The sequence below is a fragment of the Trichosurus vulpecula genome, chromosome 2 (assembly GCF_011100635.1).
Source record: "Trichosurus vulpecula isolate mTriVul1 chromosome 2, mTriVul1.pri, whole genome shotgun sequence".
NCBI lineage: Eukaryota > Metazoa > Chordata > Mammalia > Diprotodontia > Phalangeridae > Trichosurus > Trichosurus vulpecula.
Window position 1 is genome coordinate 109,695,516 of NC_050574.1, and position 19,360 is coordinate 109,714,875.

A 19,360-nucleotide genomic window follows, 5' to 3' on the forward strand; every position below is an offset into this window, starting at 1 on the left:
TGTTTATCACTAGACCTGTACTTGATTCTCCTAGCTACTACTGCCTTCTACTCCCCAAGTTACCTTATATTACACATAGTATATGTATATATATATATACACACATTTTTATTTATATATTTATACATTTACATGAATGAATATATGCATGATATATACATGTTTGCATATACACATGGATATGTATACACACATGTATGTTTATATGTATGCACACAAACACGGATTTACATACACATGTATGTGTATATATGCATGTGTATGTGTATATATGTATTTATACACATGTATGCATATATATATACATACATCTATCTATAGCTGTACACATATAGCTATTGATATAAAATCTTTGAATGAGAGCTGCAGTGGTATAGAGGACCTGGTTTCTGAGACACACAAACCATGTGACCTCAGGAAACTCTCTAATAGAATGTTATAAAACAGGTGCACACTTACTTTGTCACAGGGAATTTGCTCACCTGGGGGTTCCCTATACCATGTAATCACAGGTCAGATCCCTACCCACTGTGTGTTAGTGAAGCAAATAGGGCCAAGATTTATCAGTGCACCAGATGTTTCAAAACAAAATGAAGGAAGGAAGGAAACAAGCATTTATTAACTGCCTACTATGTGCCAAACACCCTGCTAAACATTTTACAAATTTTATCTGCTTTGATTCTCACAATAACCCTGGGAGGTAGATGCTATCATTATCTCTATTTTACAGTTGAAGAAACTAAGGCACACAGAGGTTAAGTAAGTTCCCTTATCTCTATTTTACAGTTGAAGAAACTAAGGCACACAGAGGTTAAGTAAGTTCCCTAAGTCACACAGCTAGTAAATGTCTGAGGCTATATTTGAATTCAAGTCTTCTTGACTCCAGGCCCAGAGCTCTGTGCATTGCATCATCTAGCTGCCAGAAAATAAAGGGCCTAGATTATAATCTTGGCACTGCTACTTATTGTATAATATGTAAATTCCTCCTACTTGCAACTGAAAAAAAATCATGACTGTATGACCTTGGGTAATGTGCATCTAAACTCCAATTTCCTCATTGGTTTTCCTGCCCACCTCACAAAAACGTTTAGACGACCATGGCAACTCTCCAAAAGTTTAACCACCTCCAGAAGAGGGGCTCTGCTTCATTTCTGTTGTCCATGACAACCAGGACATCCTGGATGTTTAGGGGTTAAACAGGCGGAAGAATAACCCAGTTCTCCTGTAGCCACACCAGCTCGGCTTTCTCTCCTCAGTCTTTTACTTTCTGATCTAATCCTGACAGAGGCAGCTTCGTATAGTGGAAATAACACTTGTTTGGGAGATAGAAAACCTAGATTCTACTTTCCAGCTCTGCTTAACTAGCTGTGGGAATTTTGAGGGACTCACTTTTTCTCTATGACCTTGGTACCTTATCTGTAAAATGGGTGCAGTAATACTTGCAGTGCTTCTGGAAGGAGCATGCATACATATGAGAGAATGTGTGTGTATTTTGTTGTAACCATAGAATACTACAATATCAGTGTGGACTTCAATTAGATTTGAAGTTTTCTGTATCCAGGAACTGTGTTGAATTTGTTTCTGCATCCCCATCCCCACTCTCTCAGTCATTAGCTCTTAGTGCTTAATAAATATTTGTTGAAATTTGAAGTGATATTAAATGAGATCCCTGGTGACACATACCTACTTCAAAGCTGGGCTATTAGGCAGAACTAGATTTTCCAAGCTCCTTGACTATGACCCAGAATGATTTTTTTTTAAAAAGTGGAATAAAATGAGGACAAATTTCAGTAATTAGGAAGCTCTGTTCTAGTCTAAGATACTAGGTAGGGAAGAAAAGGAGCAACTGAATGATGGTGCTGTCTCAACAATCCCAAATCATATAGATCCTTTATTTTAAGAGATTCCTTTTGCCATAGAGATTGGGATAAAGAAGGAAAGACAAAAATGCAAAGTCAATAGGATATAAAGAGATTGAATGACTATGAAGAGATGGAGAGATTTCAAGATTCCATGGCAGAGTATTTGAAACACTCATTCAACAAACACTAATCTTCTTCTACACACAGAGCTCTAGTGTTCAGAACTATGGGAGATTCAAAAAATAATAGTAAGTAGAATGTTATCCTAACAAGGGTGTTGGACTTGTAGTCTCCGAAAATAACTCAGAGACTAGATTTTTTGTAAGCAATGTGATTAGAATATAAGTTTCCTTCTCTTGTCCAAATGAAGAAGGATGGTCTAATGTGATGACAGTGCCAGAACTGGAGTCAGACAATCTGAATTTGAGGCTCACATTTGTCAGTATCGCTGTGAACTTGACAAGTCACCCTCTCACATCCTTGATTTCTGGGGGGCTTAGAGGCCAGAAGAGCTGGTGCAGAAAGTATTTGGAATTCAGTGAACTTAGGGTTAAGGTCCTGGCTCCGACACTTAAAATTTCTGTGACCTTGGGCAAACCAATTAACTTCGGTGGTCTCTAGGCAGCCCAGGTCCCTCTCCCCAGTCCCGTCTCTCAGCTTTGAAATCAACACAGATGAGGTTTTCGTCATGTTCAAAAATTATGGGTTGGATTAATGATCTTAAAGTACCCTTTCAGCTCTAGAGCTCTGATGCTGTGACTCTGAGAAGGCTGAACTGGGTGGAAAGGATAATTTTTGTTGAGAAGGGTGCAGGAAGAGCAGCTGGCATTTATATCTGACTTCAAGGTATGCAAAGGACTTTACAAATGTTCTCTCATTTGATCCTCCCAATAATACTAGGGGCTAAGTGCCATTATCATCCCCATTTACAGAAAGAAACTGATCCAGACAGTGGTTACAGACACTGGGCCACACAGCTATTAAGTATCTGAGGCTGGTTTTGAATTCAATCTTGCTGACTCCAGGTCCAAAGCTCAATCCATTACTTCACCTACTTGTTTTCAGGAGTCCAGAACTAAATGTAATAATCAAAATAACTTTATATTTCATAGAGAAGTTTGCATCTGTTTCACACATTATTTTATCACTCTTCTGAATTCTCAGAAGGTTAACAGGCAAATAGCATTGTCTTGTTTGACAATTGTGTATGTGTTTGGGGAAAGGGAGAAAGATTTGAGTAGATATTTCAAATTTCTTTAAAAAAATGGGAGGGATTTCAAAATTCATTGACAGAATTTGAAACATCCCTTCAATAAACATTGACCGGCTTCTATATTCAGAGCAGTGGTATCCTAGGCATTGTGGGATATATAATAATAATATTGATAATAATAATAATAATAGCCAGAATGGTATAGTAATAGTAATGAAAGCTCTAGATTTGTAGTTATGAGACCATGATTAGACTCCCAGCTCTGCCAGTAGACAATTATAGTCCAATTTGAAGACGAGTCTCATGATCTTCCCTTTACCCTGTCTTATCTTCTCTTCAGCAAATATCTGCAGGTCCCTCATTCAAGTCCCTATACACTATGGTTTTACATTCTTTGACTCTCCTGTCAACCTTTTTTGGATGCGTGAATCCCATCTTGCCTGTTTCCTTCCTACAGTGTGATGCCTAAAATCAAACTCAGGACTTCGGCTATGATCTCACAAGGACAGGCCATGATTTTATTCTAGTTTCTATACTTATATTTTATGCCTCATTCTGGATTCTATGCTTCTATTAATATAATCTAAGGTCACATGGAATCAAGTTTATTGGACTAGGAGGCAAAATGGGTTAAAATCTCATCTCTGCCAGTCTTCCAGTGTGATCCTGAGCAGCTTCTTCTCACTGGTTTTTAGTTTCTTCCTTTTTAAAATGAAGGGGTAAGACGAAATGTCCTCTAAAAGCCCTTCCAATTCCCTGATTTGGCCTTACGTTAATACTCCTTCTGTTGTTTTTGTTTTTTTTCTCTCTCTTATCCCCATATACTTAAATCATTCATTCATCAATTCACCTTCTGTTTGGTGGTCCTTCATAATTCCTTCTATAGAAGTCCTTTCCACATCATTACAATTTATCTTTCAGATGACTAGTGAAGATTTTTTTTTCCTTCAGCTTTAATCCTTGAAAATCTCTGCATTGACATTGAACATCTCCTCATCCTAGACACTGCCTTCTCTCCGGGTTTTTGTGATATTGCTCTACTGGCTGTCCTCCTACCAGTCTGACCATTTATTCTCAGGCTCATTTGCTGGATCAACATCTATGTTCCAGTTCCTGTGTGCACATGTACACAGTACTCAGGCCTAGAACCTCTTGTGTCTCTACATTTATCCTCATCTATTTACAAAACAGCAGCTCTACACAGATGACACTTGAATTTATATATCCCATAAGTATTACTACCTCAACATTTAAATATCCTAACATCAAACATGAAATCACTATATTTTCCCCAAAACCCACCCCTCTTTCAAACTCTTCTATTCTTGTCTATGGCTTTACCATCCTTCCAGTTGCCCCGGTTTACAATCTTAGAATCATTGTTAATTCTTCATTTTCTCTTCTTTTATAAAATTAGTTTCCAAGTTTTGTTAATTGTATCTCTTCAACATCTCTCATGTCCATCCTCTTCTTTCCATACTTGATCAAGCCCTCAATACCTCTTTCCTGTGCTATTGCAATAGCTTCTTAATTTGTCATCCTCCCGCCATCCTCACAGCTTCCAAGATGGTATGCCTAAAGGGTGGGTCTGAGCACAACATTCCCGTCCTCAAGAATTTTCAGTGGTTTCCTGTTGACTCCTATAAAATCAACCATTTTCGGTGGTGTTTCAAGCCCTTTGTAATCGAACTCCAATGTGTCTTTGCATATTGATTTTACATTAGCTCCCCACCCCATGCCTTTTATTTTTCAGCCAGACTGATCTAATTGGTCTCCTCACTGCTGCCACCCCTTGGAATAATCCCCAACACAATCCAAAATCATTTTAAATGCCATCTCCTTTCTGAGGCCTTTCTGATCCCCCCAGCTGGTTTTCCCTACCAACCCCAAATTATTTTGCTTCTATTTTATATTGAGTTAGTGCTGTTTATGTCATCTCCTCCTCCTTACCCCAACCCCCAGTTCAACTTAAGCTTCTTGATCCAAGAAATATTTTGATTTTGAATTGTATATCGATACCAAATACAATGCCAGTGAAATCAAAGCTGTCAATAAAAGCTTGTTGAATTAAATTGAATCATTACATGCAGTGAAATAAAGTTAATCAAATGTGATAATACTTGTAAATGTGCTTATCACAGAGCCTTGCATAAAGTAGGCACTTAATATATGCTTATTCTTTCCCTATTAAATTTACTACATTCTTTCATTAGAATAAGATTCCTAGGTAATCTGAAAACTCTATGTTGGGCAAAAGAAATTTGCTAGTGTCAGGTGCATCTTACTTCATGGAACCTTCCCCTAACACGCCCATTTATTGCCTCAGGTGTTAATGTTTTCTCTCCTCAAATCATCTTATACTCATTTGCTTATTGCATGCCTGATATGTCTTCCAGTAGAATGTAAGTAACTTGAGGACAGGGACTATTTTTTTTATATTTCTCCTTAGCACCTAGCATAATGTTCTGTGCATGCAGTTCTGTGCAAACATTAATAAATGTTTGTATTGACACCTATCCATGGTGGACATGCACCAACTATTTTAGGTACTCAAATGGAAAGATCTGAAATTTGCTTTCATTTTTCCATCTCTCAGTGGAGACATTATTATAGTGAAGGACCCCCAGGTTGAACAACAAAACAACAGAAGCACAGGTCTGGAAACAGAACCCTAGAGTCTTAGATGTGGAAGGTACCTTGGGAGTTATCTACTGTAGGTACTAGGTGAAGCAGGGGTTCTTTCTACAATATCCTGAAAAGTAAGTGTCCAGCATCTGATTGAGCATCTGGATTGCCATGGCATGCTGTCCTTTCCCAGGCAGCCTCTTGCATTGCCTGACACCTCTAGTGGTTAGCAAGTTCTCTATGTTTCACCTGAATCTCCCACTTTGAAACCCACTGACACTAAACTCCCTCACTCTGGAACCATGCAGAGAATAATCTAATCCCTCTTTTTATATGTCAGTCCTTCGAAGAGGAGAAGATATTGTCTTCCCTTCCTCAGGCTTATCAGGAACATTTCTTGTTGACTTATGAATAATTGCATGTTGTCAGCCTGCATGAAGTAAAGGTATGCAAAATCTTTCATTGTGAAATCTTCCTGGCAGGAAGAATCTCCAGCCAAATACTGAGTTAGTAATTTCCTCCATCTGCTCTTTTTTTCTTCCTGTTTTGCCCAGGGCTCCTATGTCTCCATCTCTTCCCTTTCATTCTGTTGCTTCTTCTTTTTTTGTCCCTGATCTTCTGGTTACCCCATTTTCACACATCCCACAGTGGAGCTTGCCAGAAGGCTCTCCCTCCATTACAAATAGAAGGAGCTGCTTCCAGCTGGGCTCCTTCTGTATTTTTTTAAAGAAACCAATGCTCTGAACATCTGGAATGGCAGACAGGCATGGCACCATGGGGACTAAAAACAAAAAAAAAATCTCCCCTGAAGTATGTGATAGCATCTGCTGCAAATTAAAAAAAGGTATGGACATTCCTTTGTGGATAGGGAGGGAGTGAATGGGTTACATTGCCTACTGTCCCTGACCACCTTACAAGAACAGGAACCAGAAGCAAATCCAGGTGATACAGTTCAGGAGGCAATACTAGGCTCAATCTAATAGCTTACCTTCAGCATTGTTTGCTCTCCTGACTAGCACACATGGTGTGTGGGAGCTCAGTAACAACAAGAAACATGACTCAGACTAACATTAAAATCTGTAGCATGCCCCCTCAAAAAGCCCTCAAAGCAATGAGATTGAATGATGACACAGGAAGGAGCTCCCCAGACCAAAGTTTGCAGATGCCAACATTCTGCATATTCCAGCTTCCTTCAGACATATCCCTTGGACTTTTCTCTTTCTGCCAACATTCTTCCATGATCTATTCATACAAAATGCTATACCTTCTACCCTTTGGCCTAAACCCACTTCCTAGTCTGGGCATCCATCAAACCACTTACAACAACATCCTTAGTCCCTGGCACCCAAAAATTCTGCTGCAAAGACACAAGAGTAATCAAATCCTCCCACATTAACTGATCCCATAACAGAAGCAGTAGTGGTGAAAATTCACCATGGCTCTGGATATAGTAGCCTCCAAGACCTAAAAGGGTCCTAGCTTGCTATAGATGCCAAGGTCAATGAGATTAGAGTCAGTATTTCTAGTAGGATAGTATAATTATAAATGACACTTCATCTTCCATCTCTGCAACCTTGCCCAGACTGTCAGCCTTGCCTCAAAATCACTACGTTCACATCTCTAGCTCTTTGGGTCCCTAACTTCCTTCAAATTACAGTATAATCATTCAACAAACATATTAAGCAGTCACCATGTGCCAGACCCTGTGCTAAGCACTGGAATCACAAAGAAAGGCAAAGGCATGGTTCCTGTCCTCAGAGAGCATACATTCTAATGGGGATGACAACAAATGAATATATTAATATGTACAAATCTGAAGTGAATAAATGCATATATACCACGTAGCTAAATACAAGGTAGTTTGAGAATGAGGACACTGGCTTTTGGGGGGTTGAGTCTTCAGTTTCTATCCAATTGTCTCTCTGACTATAGAGCTAATATTTGTTCCAAGCTATTCCAGTACCTATAGAAAAAGTAAACTTCTAAAAATAAAAGGCCAATGTGACCTAGGGATTATTGAGAGAATTATCACTTAGCTATTTTTTTCCTCTCCTTACTTTTTCCTTGACCCTACTATCTTTAGCTGGACCTGAGTCTTAAAGGAAGCCAGGGAAACCAATAGGTAAAAAAGAGGAGACAAAGGCCATTCAATATATGTGTCCTTTTCTAATTCCTCCCACTTGCCAGTTCATACTCCAATTCCCCCAACACCTTGTCTTTATTCTTTCATATATGTAAAGGTTATGTCCCATATTAGAATGCAAGTTCTTTGAGGATAGGTAACATTTCTTTTTTTTCTCTTTCACTAGCACCTTGGAGAGTGCCTGGCACATATTAGTTGGTTAATAAATGTTTGTTGATTGTTTTTCTCATTACTTCAAAGGTCCTGCTTTAATTATTCTGGGCATTGCCTCTATCAATGTATGAAAAAAAAAACCTTCCATGCCTCAGTAGATAGATGATCACTGCCAGAGTTTCTTTTGAGAGAGATTTAGATGGTTGTAGGAAATCAGCTGAAGTAGGAGAGATTGAGGCTGAAAAGCTAGCACCTGATCAGGTATGAAGGATAATAAGGAGGCTAATGATGAATGAGCCATCTGTCTCAACCCATCTCCCTGATGCTTCTACCAATCAATGGTGACAATGTGTGTTTACTATTCTTACCATGTTCTGACACATCTCTATGGTTACGGACCAAGTTGGCCATTGATGTTCTCTAATCTCTCTTAGAAACCCACTGTGAAAAATGGATTTATCAAAGTGAATTTTCTTATACTGAACCCAGACTTTCTTCTTTATATATCATAACAGTAGTACCTTCTGTATCTTCTGTATAATAACCTTCTGTATCTTCATGGGAATAATGTTAATCCATCTTCCACAAAATAGATCTTAAGAAAATAATTAAGATTCCCTCTAAATTTTTGCTTAGGAGACATTTATGGGTATGCATGTTAGGTTATGAAGATGCCAAGAAGAAATTACACTCTGGATGCTCTTAATTCAGCAAACATTAAGTACCAAGTATATGCCACGTATTATGTCAGGCACCAGTACTACAAGAAGAGCCCCTGCCCTAAGGAAGCTCATATTTGACTGAGGAGTAGGAAGGAGAAGGAACAACTATACACATATAAATACACACAAAGTAAATGTAAAAACAATATAAACTAATTTCAAAAGCACTATTAACTATGAGTTAGGGATTCTAAAAGTCTGGAAGAGAAAAGAAACAAGCACATTTATTAAGCACTTACTATGTGCCAGGCACTCTGCTAAGCACTTCACAAATATCTCATTTGATCCTCATAACAACCTGGAAAGAGGTAGTTGCTACTATTAGCCCCATTTTAGATTTGAGGAAACTGAGGCAGACAAGTTGGCAAGTCCAATGTCAGCCAACCTGTAAGTAAAATTTGAACTCAGGTATTCTTGGCTCCAATCCCAGCTCTCTGTCCACTGCACCACATACCTGCCTCTAAAAAGGGATGAAATTATCAGCCATAGGACTAAGTTAATTTTTCCTCCAACAAATTCTCATATGATGTGGTTTCTAGAATTCTTAAAATCAAATCTTTCTTCTCCTCTGGATATATTCTGTTTTCTCAAAGCCATGATGAAAAGTTGGTGCCCTGAACCAGACGTGATACTCCAGATGAAATCTGTCCAAGATTTTCATGAATGGAGCATAAGATTGCCATTTCACACTGGTGATCTCTGTCAAACCCAGACCTCCTGGGCCATACTTAACTGGGACTATTGAATTTTAAATTTAAATACAAGCCTTTATGTTTATCCTTGCTAAATTTCAGTGCATCAGTTTAGGCAGCTTGTTCCAATCTTGTTTTATTTCTGAATCCTGATTTTTGTCACCTAATGGGTTAGTTCTCCCTCCCTTCCAACCTCAGTGGCATCCACAAACTTATTCCAAGCCTTTAATAAGTATAATGATAAAAATACCAAACAAGACAAGGCCAAGGATGGAGTTGATCTTGATGTTTCTGCCCCTTATTTCAAGGCTTACCAAGGGTATGTGTGTGTATACGTGAGATATACATCTATGTATGTATGTATACATATACCTATATTCATATTATATATAAAATGTATTATGTGGTTTGATATATGTTATATTACAAATTGATTTATATACTATATAGTGTATATATATAACATTAATATTTTATATATCAATATGACATGCATATATATGTATTTCATATATAAGGGTAGCTGGGTAGTACAGTGGATAGAACACTGGGTCTGGAGTCAGGAAGAACTAAGTTCAAATCTGGCCTCATGTACTTCTTAGCTGTGTGACCTTGGGCAAGTCGCTGAACTTTGCCTCATCTTCCTCATCTATAAAATGAGCTGGAGAAGGAAATGGCAAACTGTTCCAGTATCTTTGCCAAGAAAACCCCAAATGGGGTCACAAAGAATCAGACACAACTGAAATGACTGAAAAACAATAATTTCATATGTATGCAATATATGTATATATGTACACATAGATATGTATATATACACATATGTCTGCGTGTATACCCCTTTGTGTGTGAGGGACTTGGGGGTGCTTGTATTTGCAAAGACACATACTGTATAGCTATCTTGCAAACTGCAACATATTAATAGATATAAATAGATAACATGGCTCTAACTATACCTTTTTCTACATTTTCAGTGATTTGTCTTGCTCTTTCTGTGTCCTCCACAGATCATATAGGAAGAATATAGTCTAGTCAGTTACAGGCACCAGTTTTTAGAAGGGGTGTAGACAAGATGGGGTATGCCCAGAAAAGGATAGCCAGGAATGGGAAAAGACTGGAGACCATGGAATTAGAATGGTTTGTGTTTAGCCTAAAGAAGCCTTATGGATGACTCTCTTCGTTTGTTTGAAGGCTAATCATTTGGAGGAAGGATCATACTTCTACTTGATCCTGGAGGGGGCAGCAATGGGTGAAAGCTGCTAAGACACCCATTTAAACTCAATAGAAGGAAAACTGACCAACACTGGAGCTGTCAAAATGGAATGGGTTGTTTTTAGGAGTGGGCTTGTTTTTACTAGAAAAATCTTCAAGTGAAGGCTGCACAACCACTTGTTGGGAATATGCAGATAATTTGTTGGGGAGGGCACATTATTGAGTCGGGAAGGGGTTGGTTTCAGTGGCCTCTGAAAATCCTTCCCAACTCTGAGATTCTGTGATTCTCCAGAGGCCTCTGCATCAGTATGTGAATACTGGAAAAATACACCTTCTACATTATCCATTCTAACCCCACATTTTGAAGTGAGGAAGCTGAAGGCTGAAGGAGAGAAGTGATTTGGCTAAGTTTACTCAGCTTATACTACAAATACTAAAACCAGGAGAAACTAAGTTTTTTATTCCATTTCAAATATTCTTCCCACTACACATTTCACTACATTCGTATGTGTGTATGTGTGTGTGTGTGTGTGTGTGTGTGTGTGTGTGTGTGTGTGTAAAAGAGAAAAGGAAAAAAAGAGGGAGGGAAGAAGGATGTGAGGGAAAGGAAAGAAGGGGTTATGGACATTGCTTCTCACAGTCAAGAACAGAAGACTATCCGCTCTTGAATCTCTCTTACCTCTCACTTTGACCTTTGTTGTCGACTAGATCAGTGGTGTCAAACTCAAACAGAAAGGGGGTCACTAATCCACATGTAAGGATCTCTGCTGGCCACATGATGACTTAATTTTAAAACACAGCATTAAGTATGTTTTACTGTATTGTTATTTTTTTGTAAAAGATTTCCCAATCACATTTTAATCTGGTTCTTCAGAGTCTTGCAGGCAGCAGGTGTTTGACATCTCTGCACGAGATCATCCTCTAACATACATTTCTATATATTATTGTGCATTATTTGTACATCCTTCTTGTCTCCTAGTTCATTAACTCAAGTTGAAGAGACCACAAGAAGGGAGAACAAAGCAAAATGAAGGGGGAACAAACAAATCAGCAGGTTATGGAAGTGTTGGATGTTAAATTGGGAAAGGACCCCAGAGATCATCTAGCCCAGCCCACCCGTTCTGCAAAGGAGGACATTGAATTCTCCACCCCCTTCCTTGAACTTCTTGCTAGATGCCAAACTCCTTCAGGGGAGGGATTACGTGATTTTTTTTTAATCTTTGCAGACGCAGCACTAGGTGACCCATGGAGTTGTCTCTTAATGTTGATTGAACAAAAATGGGTTTTCTTTTGTCAGATCCTAACCCGTTCATTGTTCAGAGCTGCAGCTCTGTAGCATGATAAGGGTGAGAATATAGGTAGCATTTTCGTAGCGCTTTCAGAATTTCAAGGATTAATACTGTGGCTTCTATTTTGGAAGTGTAGGCACTTTCCTAATTATGTATATGCTTCCCCTCCCTTTGTCTGTGTATAAGAGACTTGAGCACTTGTAGTTGAGAGAATTTGTCCCATAGAGATTGTCTTGAAAACCACGAGCCCTAGATTTAGGGGCAGAACAACTGGCACACTGTGTACTATAGAAAGTGCCCTTTACACTCTGGGTTGAAAAAATACATGTTCTCCTGATTTCCTCCAGGCTTGCAGCTCCCATATGGGTAATGTATAACTTTCTATAAATAGCCTCAATATGACCTACAATTTAACTCCAATTTTTTTCCCACCTCATTTTAACTTTATTGCAGCCAGTGTCAGGTCCCTTGCATTTCTGAAAAGTGTAGCCTCCTGCTTCCATGCTTGGTCTTTGATTAGCATTATTCTTTAGACTCTACATGTCTTCCATCCCCTTTTAGAGGAGGCTTCCATTCAAGTATTACTTTTGCTACTGGCTGTATGTATCTAGCTCCCAAAATCACCTTATTTTATTTTGTGTATGTTTTATGTAACAGAGGTAGTAAGATGTAGTGCGCAGAAAACCAGTCTTGGAGTCAGGAAGACATGACTTCAAGTCCAGTTTTTGACACGTGTTGGCTGTGTGACCTTGAATAAATCATTTAATGTCACAATGCCACAGGCAACTCTCAAGAGCTTATCATCCAGAGTTTCTATTCTTATCTTGTCCACACACAGATACACACTTATCCATATACAGATATCTAAATAAAATGATATAAATAAATGTGGTTATAACATCATAGATCTGGCCCAGAGAGATAGATAATGTGTACAAATATCTACAGACAAATAAATATATGTATATACCTTTTTGGAGGCAGTGGTCATTTCTTTTTTGGCCTTTATACCTCTAATGCATTGACTCACAAATAGTTGGTGCTTGATAAATGCTTATCGATTAACTGGTTATATAGGCATTTATAGAACACTATGCTGGAACTCGGAACAATACAAAATAAGTATTTCTTCTCCCTTCCTGTATAGAATTTACAGTCTCATTGTGGAAATGGAACCTGTGCTTGGAGAGAAGCTTTCTAGAAAGGACATATAACTTTAGACTATGTCATTCTAAATCAAAGTGTGATGGCAGTTCAAAGGAAAATGGTACCTGGTGTGGGCTAGAGTCGTCAGGGGAGGTTTCTTAGAAGTGGTGGGACTTCTGCTGAGACTGAAAGGATTTCAAAAAAAAAATATAGAGAAGAAAGGGTATTCAATGTGGAGTTAAGAGCAGGTACAAAGTCATGAAAGTGGAAATAAGTGTGAAAAGCAGAAGGTGGCAAATCTGCCCGACTAGAGTAGAGAAGGCATTCAGAGAGAGTGAAATCCAAGATGGTTTGGCATATTGGAGCTAGACTAACTAACAGCAGCAGCCATTTATTAAGTAAGGAAAGAATTGTGCTAGGTGCCAAGGGGGATAAATACAACATTTAGATAGGACAAATACTTACTCTCATTGAATTCATGGTCAAGGAGACTTTGAAAGTCAGAAAGAGAAATTTGGCTTTGGTTTGTAGAAAATAGGGAGCCATGGTGGGTTTTTGAGCAGGAGAGTCATGTGATAAGAGAGATGTTTCTGGAAAATAAATCTCTTAGAAACATCTTGCCAATCTCCCTGAAAAGTCTATGTTAACTCTCTGATGAATTTTGTTCTCTTTAAGCTGCCCTAAGAATTCTGCTGTTCCCTTCTCTATCTTCTTTATTGCTGACTTCTTTTATTCTTTGCCCCTTGAGAGCCATATAAGTCTCTCTTGGCTGAAGTACAGCATATCACATCTCTTGTTTATCTACAATTAACTACCCACTGTAGATCATTAGTACAGCAAACCAATTTGAAAATACTTTCAGGGACATGAAGTAAGTGCTAATTTCCCATACATTTGGCTAAAATATGAACTTGTTCTTTGGCTGAAGTATGAACTCTTGCTGTGGCACATACACTAAGGGGCAGAAGATCAGAAGTTTGAGGCTAAAAGGAAAGTTGGAGATCACAATAAAATCCAACTACCACATTTGTATAGTTGAGCAAACTGAAGACCAGGGAGATTAAGTAACTGGCTGATGGTCACACAGCTGGTATCACACAGAGGCAAAATTCATAGTAGGAAGAGATTTCATTGAGATCATTTAGTTTAGCATCCTTATTTTATAAATCAGGAAAGTGAGACCAGAGGACTTACCCCAAGTCACACTTCTGACTGCAAATTCAGGTATTCATTATAATTCATTGGCTACTACCCTGTTACTTTTGGTTCTTGTTAATATGTACAGTAGAGATTATAATTCCAAAGAGCCCAGTTAATGATCTGTCCCCAAAGTTATATCCTTGCCAATCATTCTGTGATTTATATAACATTCCCAGTAAGTCAAAAGGATAGACAATTTTCTTTATCTAAATGAAATCTACAACTTGGACAGGAGATTGGAGATCCACCAGGGTATGAGGGACTCCTCCCCAATGAAAATTCTAGAAACGAGAAAGTGAAGCTCTGTCTATTCAATATTCATGAAGCTAGATTTGTCGATGCAAGTGGAGATTACCATCTTGTACTTTTTAATGACTTTGCTTGTAGCCTTTCTGTATCAGCTTTGCTCAGATTCTCTATTACCTTTCACGGGAGATATAAGAGTTTGCACGAAGAAACACATAGCACGTCTAGCATCCTTTTAGATCATGTTAGGTTGATTTTTTAAATATCCTACAGAGACAGAAACAGTATGGCCCAGTGACTAAAGGGTCAGTCTTGGGGTCAGAAAGATGAGTCATATTCTGCTTGTGACATACACTAGTTATATCACTCAGGGCGGGTCATTTAAAATATCACTTAGCCCAGGCACCCTTCTAAGACTGTTAAGTTATATACAATATCAACAAAGAGAAATGAGAAGACACCTCCTTCACCTGCTTTGCAAAAGTCAGGAACTATAAGTGTGAAATATTCCATATCATATCAGACTTTTTCACTATGTTGGTTAGTTTGGCTGAACTATTTCTCCCTCTTTTGTATTTTTGGTTATAAAAGTTGGCTCTCTGGCAGGGGATGCAAATACATTGAAAATGTAGGTGATGTAAAAACAAAATATATCAATTAAATGTATTTGAAAAATTATTACACCAGACGTAGTGGTACACACTTATAGTCTCTGATACAGGGCTACTAAGACTGGTAGATTGCTTAAGTAATCCTGAGTCCCTGGAGTAGGACTAAAGCTATCGGGTGTCTCTACTAGGTCTGGCACCAATATGGTGAGCCACTATCATTGGGGAGATGGAGAGAAGACAATCTAAGGAGGAACCAAGTAGCCTAGAGCATGTCAGAGTTTCAGTGCTGATCAGGAGTATGATCAGGCCATGAGTGACTAGACAGTGAGAAAGGGAGTTCCAGTAGCCAGAAAGGAAAAAAAGTTACAGAAGAGTTCCAGATCACTACCAGTAAAGGGCATTGCCATACCAGAAGTACTGCCAAACTGATGAAATCACAGTCTAAACTAACTATATGTATATATACATACATACAAACACATATAGGATATACATATATATATACATATTATATACATTATATGCATACATATATATGTGTGTATATATATATATATATATATATATATATATATATACACACGGGGGGGGGAGGCAGGAGGGGGGGGTGGAATTGTATACCTATCAGGAACGAGAAGAGCAGGTGCAAAGATGGGCTCTGTACCTTTGGCATATGCTAAAGCTCAAGCTGTTGAGAATTGAATTAGGTAAAGATGTCATCAAACAAAATGATCCATTAAGTTACTCATGACAACATTTCTTGTTAAGTACACATCCCTTAAAGGGCAGCAGTGCCAGAACTAAAGATGAGTTTTGTAAATGTCAGGCATGGTTTAATTGTGCCATTTTCCTTGTCGTTTGCATTTTCTACTGCCAAACAGTTATTGTTGGGGTGGGGGGGATGTCAGAAATGTTAATCTCTTATTCAAATTCCCAGAATGGCTCTTTTCCAGAATAGCATGAATCTCAGAGAATGTGATAGTACTCTGAAGAAGGAAAGGGAAATTCACTCGAGAGTATTGTTTCTCACTCTCATGTTATGTTGTTTCAAATGTGGTAGGAAAGAAATGTGAACAACATAGCCTTTGTTTGGAGTAGCAGATTCAGTATTTTAAGTGTTTTCTTTTTCCCCCCTTTTTTAGGCAAGCCCTGCTCCTATTATTGTCAACACAGATACTTTGGATACTATTCCTTATGTGAGTATATTTTTTTCTCTTGATTTCCTTTCAAAAATTACAGAATAAACTAATTATTTGACTTTGTGTGTATGTGTGTGTCTGTGTTCTGTTTTATCCAGCAGTTAATCTCATATAAGATGCTTCCTAAAATTAGTTCTGGCTTTGTCTTTTAATATTTGCTAAATCGATGGTTAGCTATGCAAATAATCCCCACTCTCCTTGAATGTTTCTGAAACCGAAGGGAATGCCACCATTGAAAGCACACCCATGGCTCTATTCACTGCAGCCATGTTTTTCCCTGAAGATTCCTTATAATGGGATTTTAAAAGGTGGAAATCAGGATGGGCTGCCTTAGAGACTTGTACGACCACATTTGTGACAGTGTGGAGCAGAGAGATGTAGTATTAGGTATGAGAAATAGCTCACAGGCCAGTTTAACTGGAATACAGAGTCTATAGAAGGGGATAAGGGACTAGGAAATAAAACCATAAAGGTAGATGAATCCATATTATGAAGGGCTCTAAATGCCAGCCTGGGGATTGTGTACTTTCCCCCACAAACAATAGGGAGCCATTGAAGATATTTGAGCAGGGAAGTGACATGGTCTCATCTGTATTTTAGTAATGCCAGTTTGGCAACTATGTGGAGGATGGATTGGGTAAGAAAGAAACCAAAAGCAGGAATTCTGAAATTCTACTTTATGACCAAAATTTCTTGCCCTGATAACTCTCCCACTACGTCCTTATTTTTTAGGTTGCTAACCCTCATAATGACCTCTGTTCTCCAGGCTATTCTAGGTTCAATTTTCTCAGTCCATATTCTTAACCCCATTGTCAGCCATTTCAGCAAGGGTCTGTTCTCTACCCTAGAATCCCATGCCCCCTTGTTCTGGCCTTCCATCATTTCCACTGTGCTACCCTCTAATACAGGGCACCTAGGTAACACAGTGAATAGAGTGCCAGGCCTGAAGTCAGGAAGAATCATCTTCCTGAGTTCAAATTTGTCCTCAGACACATTATCTATGTGACCCTAGGCAAATCACTTAGTCCTGTTTACCTCAGTTTCCTCATCTGTAAAATGAACTGGAGAAGGAAATAGCAAACCACTCCTTTATCTTTTCCAAGAAAACACTAAATAGGGTCACAGAGAGTCAGACACAACTGAAATGACCAATGAAACTAGAAAATTGATTACAAGTAAGAGTAAACAACAGAGGGTGATTTAGGTTTTGAACATGGACTGAAACAGTGGCACCTTCAACAAAAATTGAGAAGTTAAGAAGAGTGAAGATTTTTTAAAATTTTTTCTCATTTGTTCTTTTTTAAACTTATTTTTTATTTTTAGTTTACGACACTCAGTTCCACAAGTTTTTGGGTTCCAAATTTCTCCCGTTCCCTTTTCTCCCTCCTCCCCGCCAGATGACATGTAATCCAATATAGGTTCTACAAGAAAAGACGAGTTGGGGATGTTTTGAGGGTGAATGGAAGCTACTTCCCTAATATTCATTTGGAAATATTCAATAATCAGTTGTTGATGTGGTACTGAAGCTCAGTAGGAACTAGGGCTAGACATTTCTCTCTGGATCTCATCTGCATAGAGATGATAATTATACCCCCAGAAATGGATACGATCACTAATAAAGCCTAGTGGGCAAAGAGGACAGGACTCAGAACAGCCCTGAGATGCATCCCTGCCTACAATAACAGGAGTTGGATCCAACAAAGAAACTAGAAAGAGCAACTGAATGGCAAGAGGTGAACCAGGAGAATGAAGTATAACAAACATCCATGTAGAGAAAAGAATATCCAAAAGAGAGAGGATGGTCTGCAGGGTCAAAGGCTACAGAGGGGTCAAGAAGAATGGCAACTGAGAAGAGGCCATCATATTTGGCATTTCAGAGAAAATTACCTCACCACAGAGTGGAATACAGTAATCTTCTTCTCCAAGTTCTGTTTAATTTTATAGCAAGTTCATATTTCAATGATCAAATTAAAAACAAAGTATTTTTCATATTTAAAAAATATAATGCATTCTTATTGGCAACCTAACAATTTTGATATTCCTTTGAACTGAAAACTGGAATGTCACCTCTGTCACTGACTCACTAAGTGACCTTGAGCTGATCTCTTTAACTTTCCCAGTCTCCTTGTTCCCCGAGTGTTCTATATCTTGTTTTTCCCTCTTCATGTTCTAGTTAGCATAATTTTCAGGTCTATTTAATAGAAAAAGATTTTGAGGTCCCCTAGGGATACTTTAGTCATGTTGCATAAGAACATTTCCTCCTTTTAAAGTATTGCCTGGATGACAAAATTAACTTACATTGAAAAGGTTTCAGATAAATCTCATTAGAAGTCGATGTATTAATTCTACCTTTTGGAAAATTTTATTCTAGAATAACGTAAGTACATAGTCTTTATAGTGTGAGCTCCTGTATATACATGTTTAAGTTGATTAAAGAATGAAAGGAAATCTGAGATTCCAGAAGGACTTCGTAAATGTTTCTGACAAAGAAATGAGAAATGAGAAACAAACTTCTAGTTTGTATACAAACCAAAATTAATGGGAATCACAGGATTTTTTTTTCAAGGTTTATCTCAGTTTTTGGAGGCAATAATAAAATCTGCTCTTAATTAAAATCGTAATCTTGATAGTTTGAACTGGCCTTCAGTAGGCCTATCCTATACAAATGAAGGTATCCCCTGTGTAAGTCTTTAATATTCTAAAGAAGTAGAGTCAAAATACATGCCATTAATGATGAAATTAGAGTCACATGACATAGGTTTAACCCTCACCTCTGCCATTTACATCCTATTTGACTTTGAACAAGTCACTTACCATCTTTTGGTCTCAGTTTCCTCATCTGTAAAATGAGCTGGTTGGGCTGGATAACTCTAAGGTTTCTTCTACCTCTGAACCTGTGATTTTGTTGTCCTATGACCGTGCTTCAGTGTATTATCCTTTTAGATTTCTTATTCACCTTTCTATCCTCCCCTCTTCCCTCAAATGCTGCACAATTTCATATACTGGGCATGAATATATTCAAGGTTTTAGAAAGCTTAAAGTAAAGCTGC

The 19,360-nt window shown here is 38.2% G+C and overlaps 1 protein-coding gene across 1 annotated transcript in view; it reads left to right on the forward strand.

Moving 5' to 3' along the window:
• Window positions 1–19,360, forward strand: part of LOC118836710 (disks large homolog 2-like) — a 302,319-nt gene that overhangs the window by 60,263 nt on the left and 222,696 nt on the right. The window contains exon 2 of the mRNA XM_036743918.1: window positions 16,254–16,307. Within this exon, the coding sequence (XP_036599813.1) occupies window positions 16,254–16,307 (54 nt within the window). The remainder of the gene's footprint in view (window positions 1–16,253; window positions 16,308–19,360) is intronic.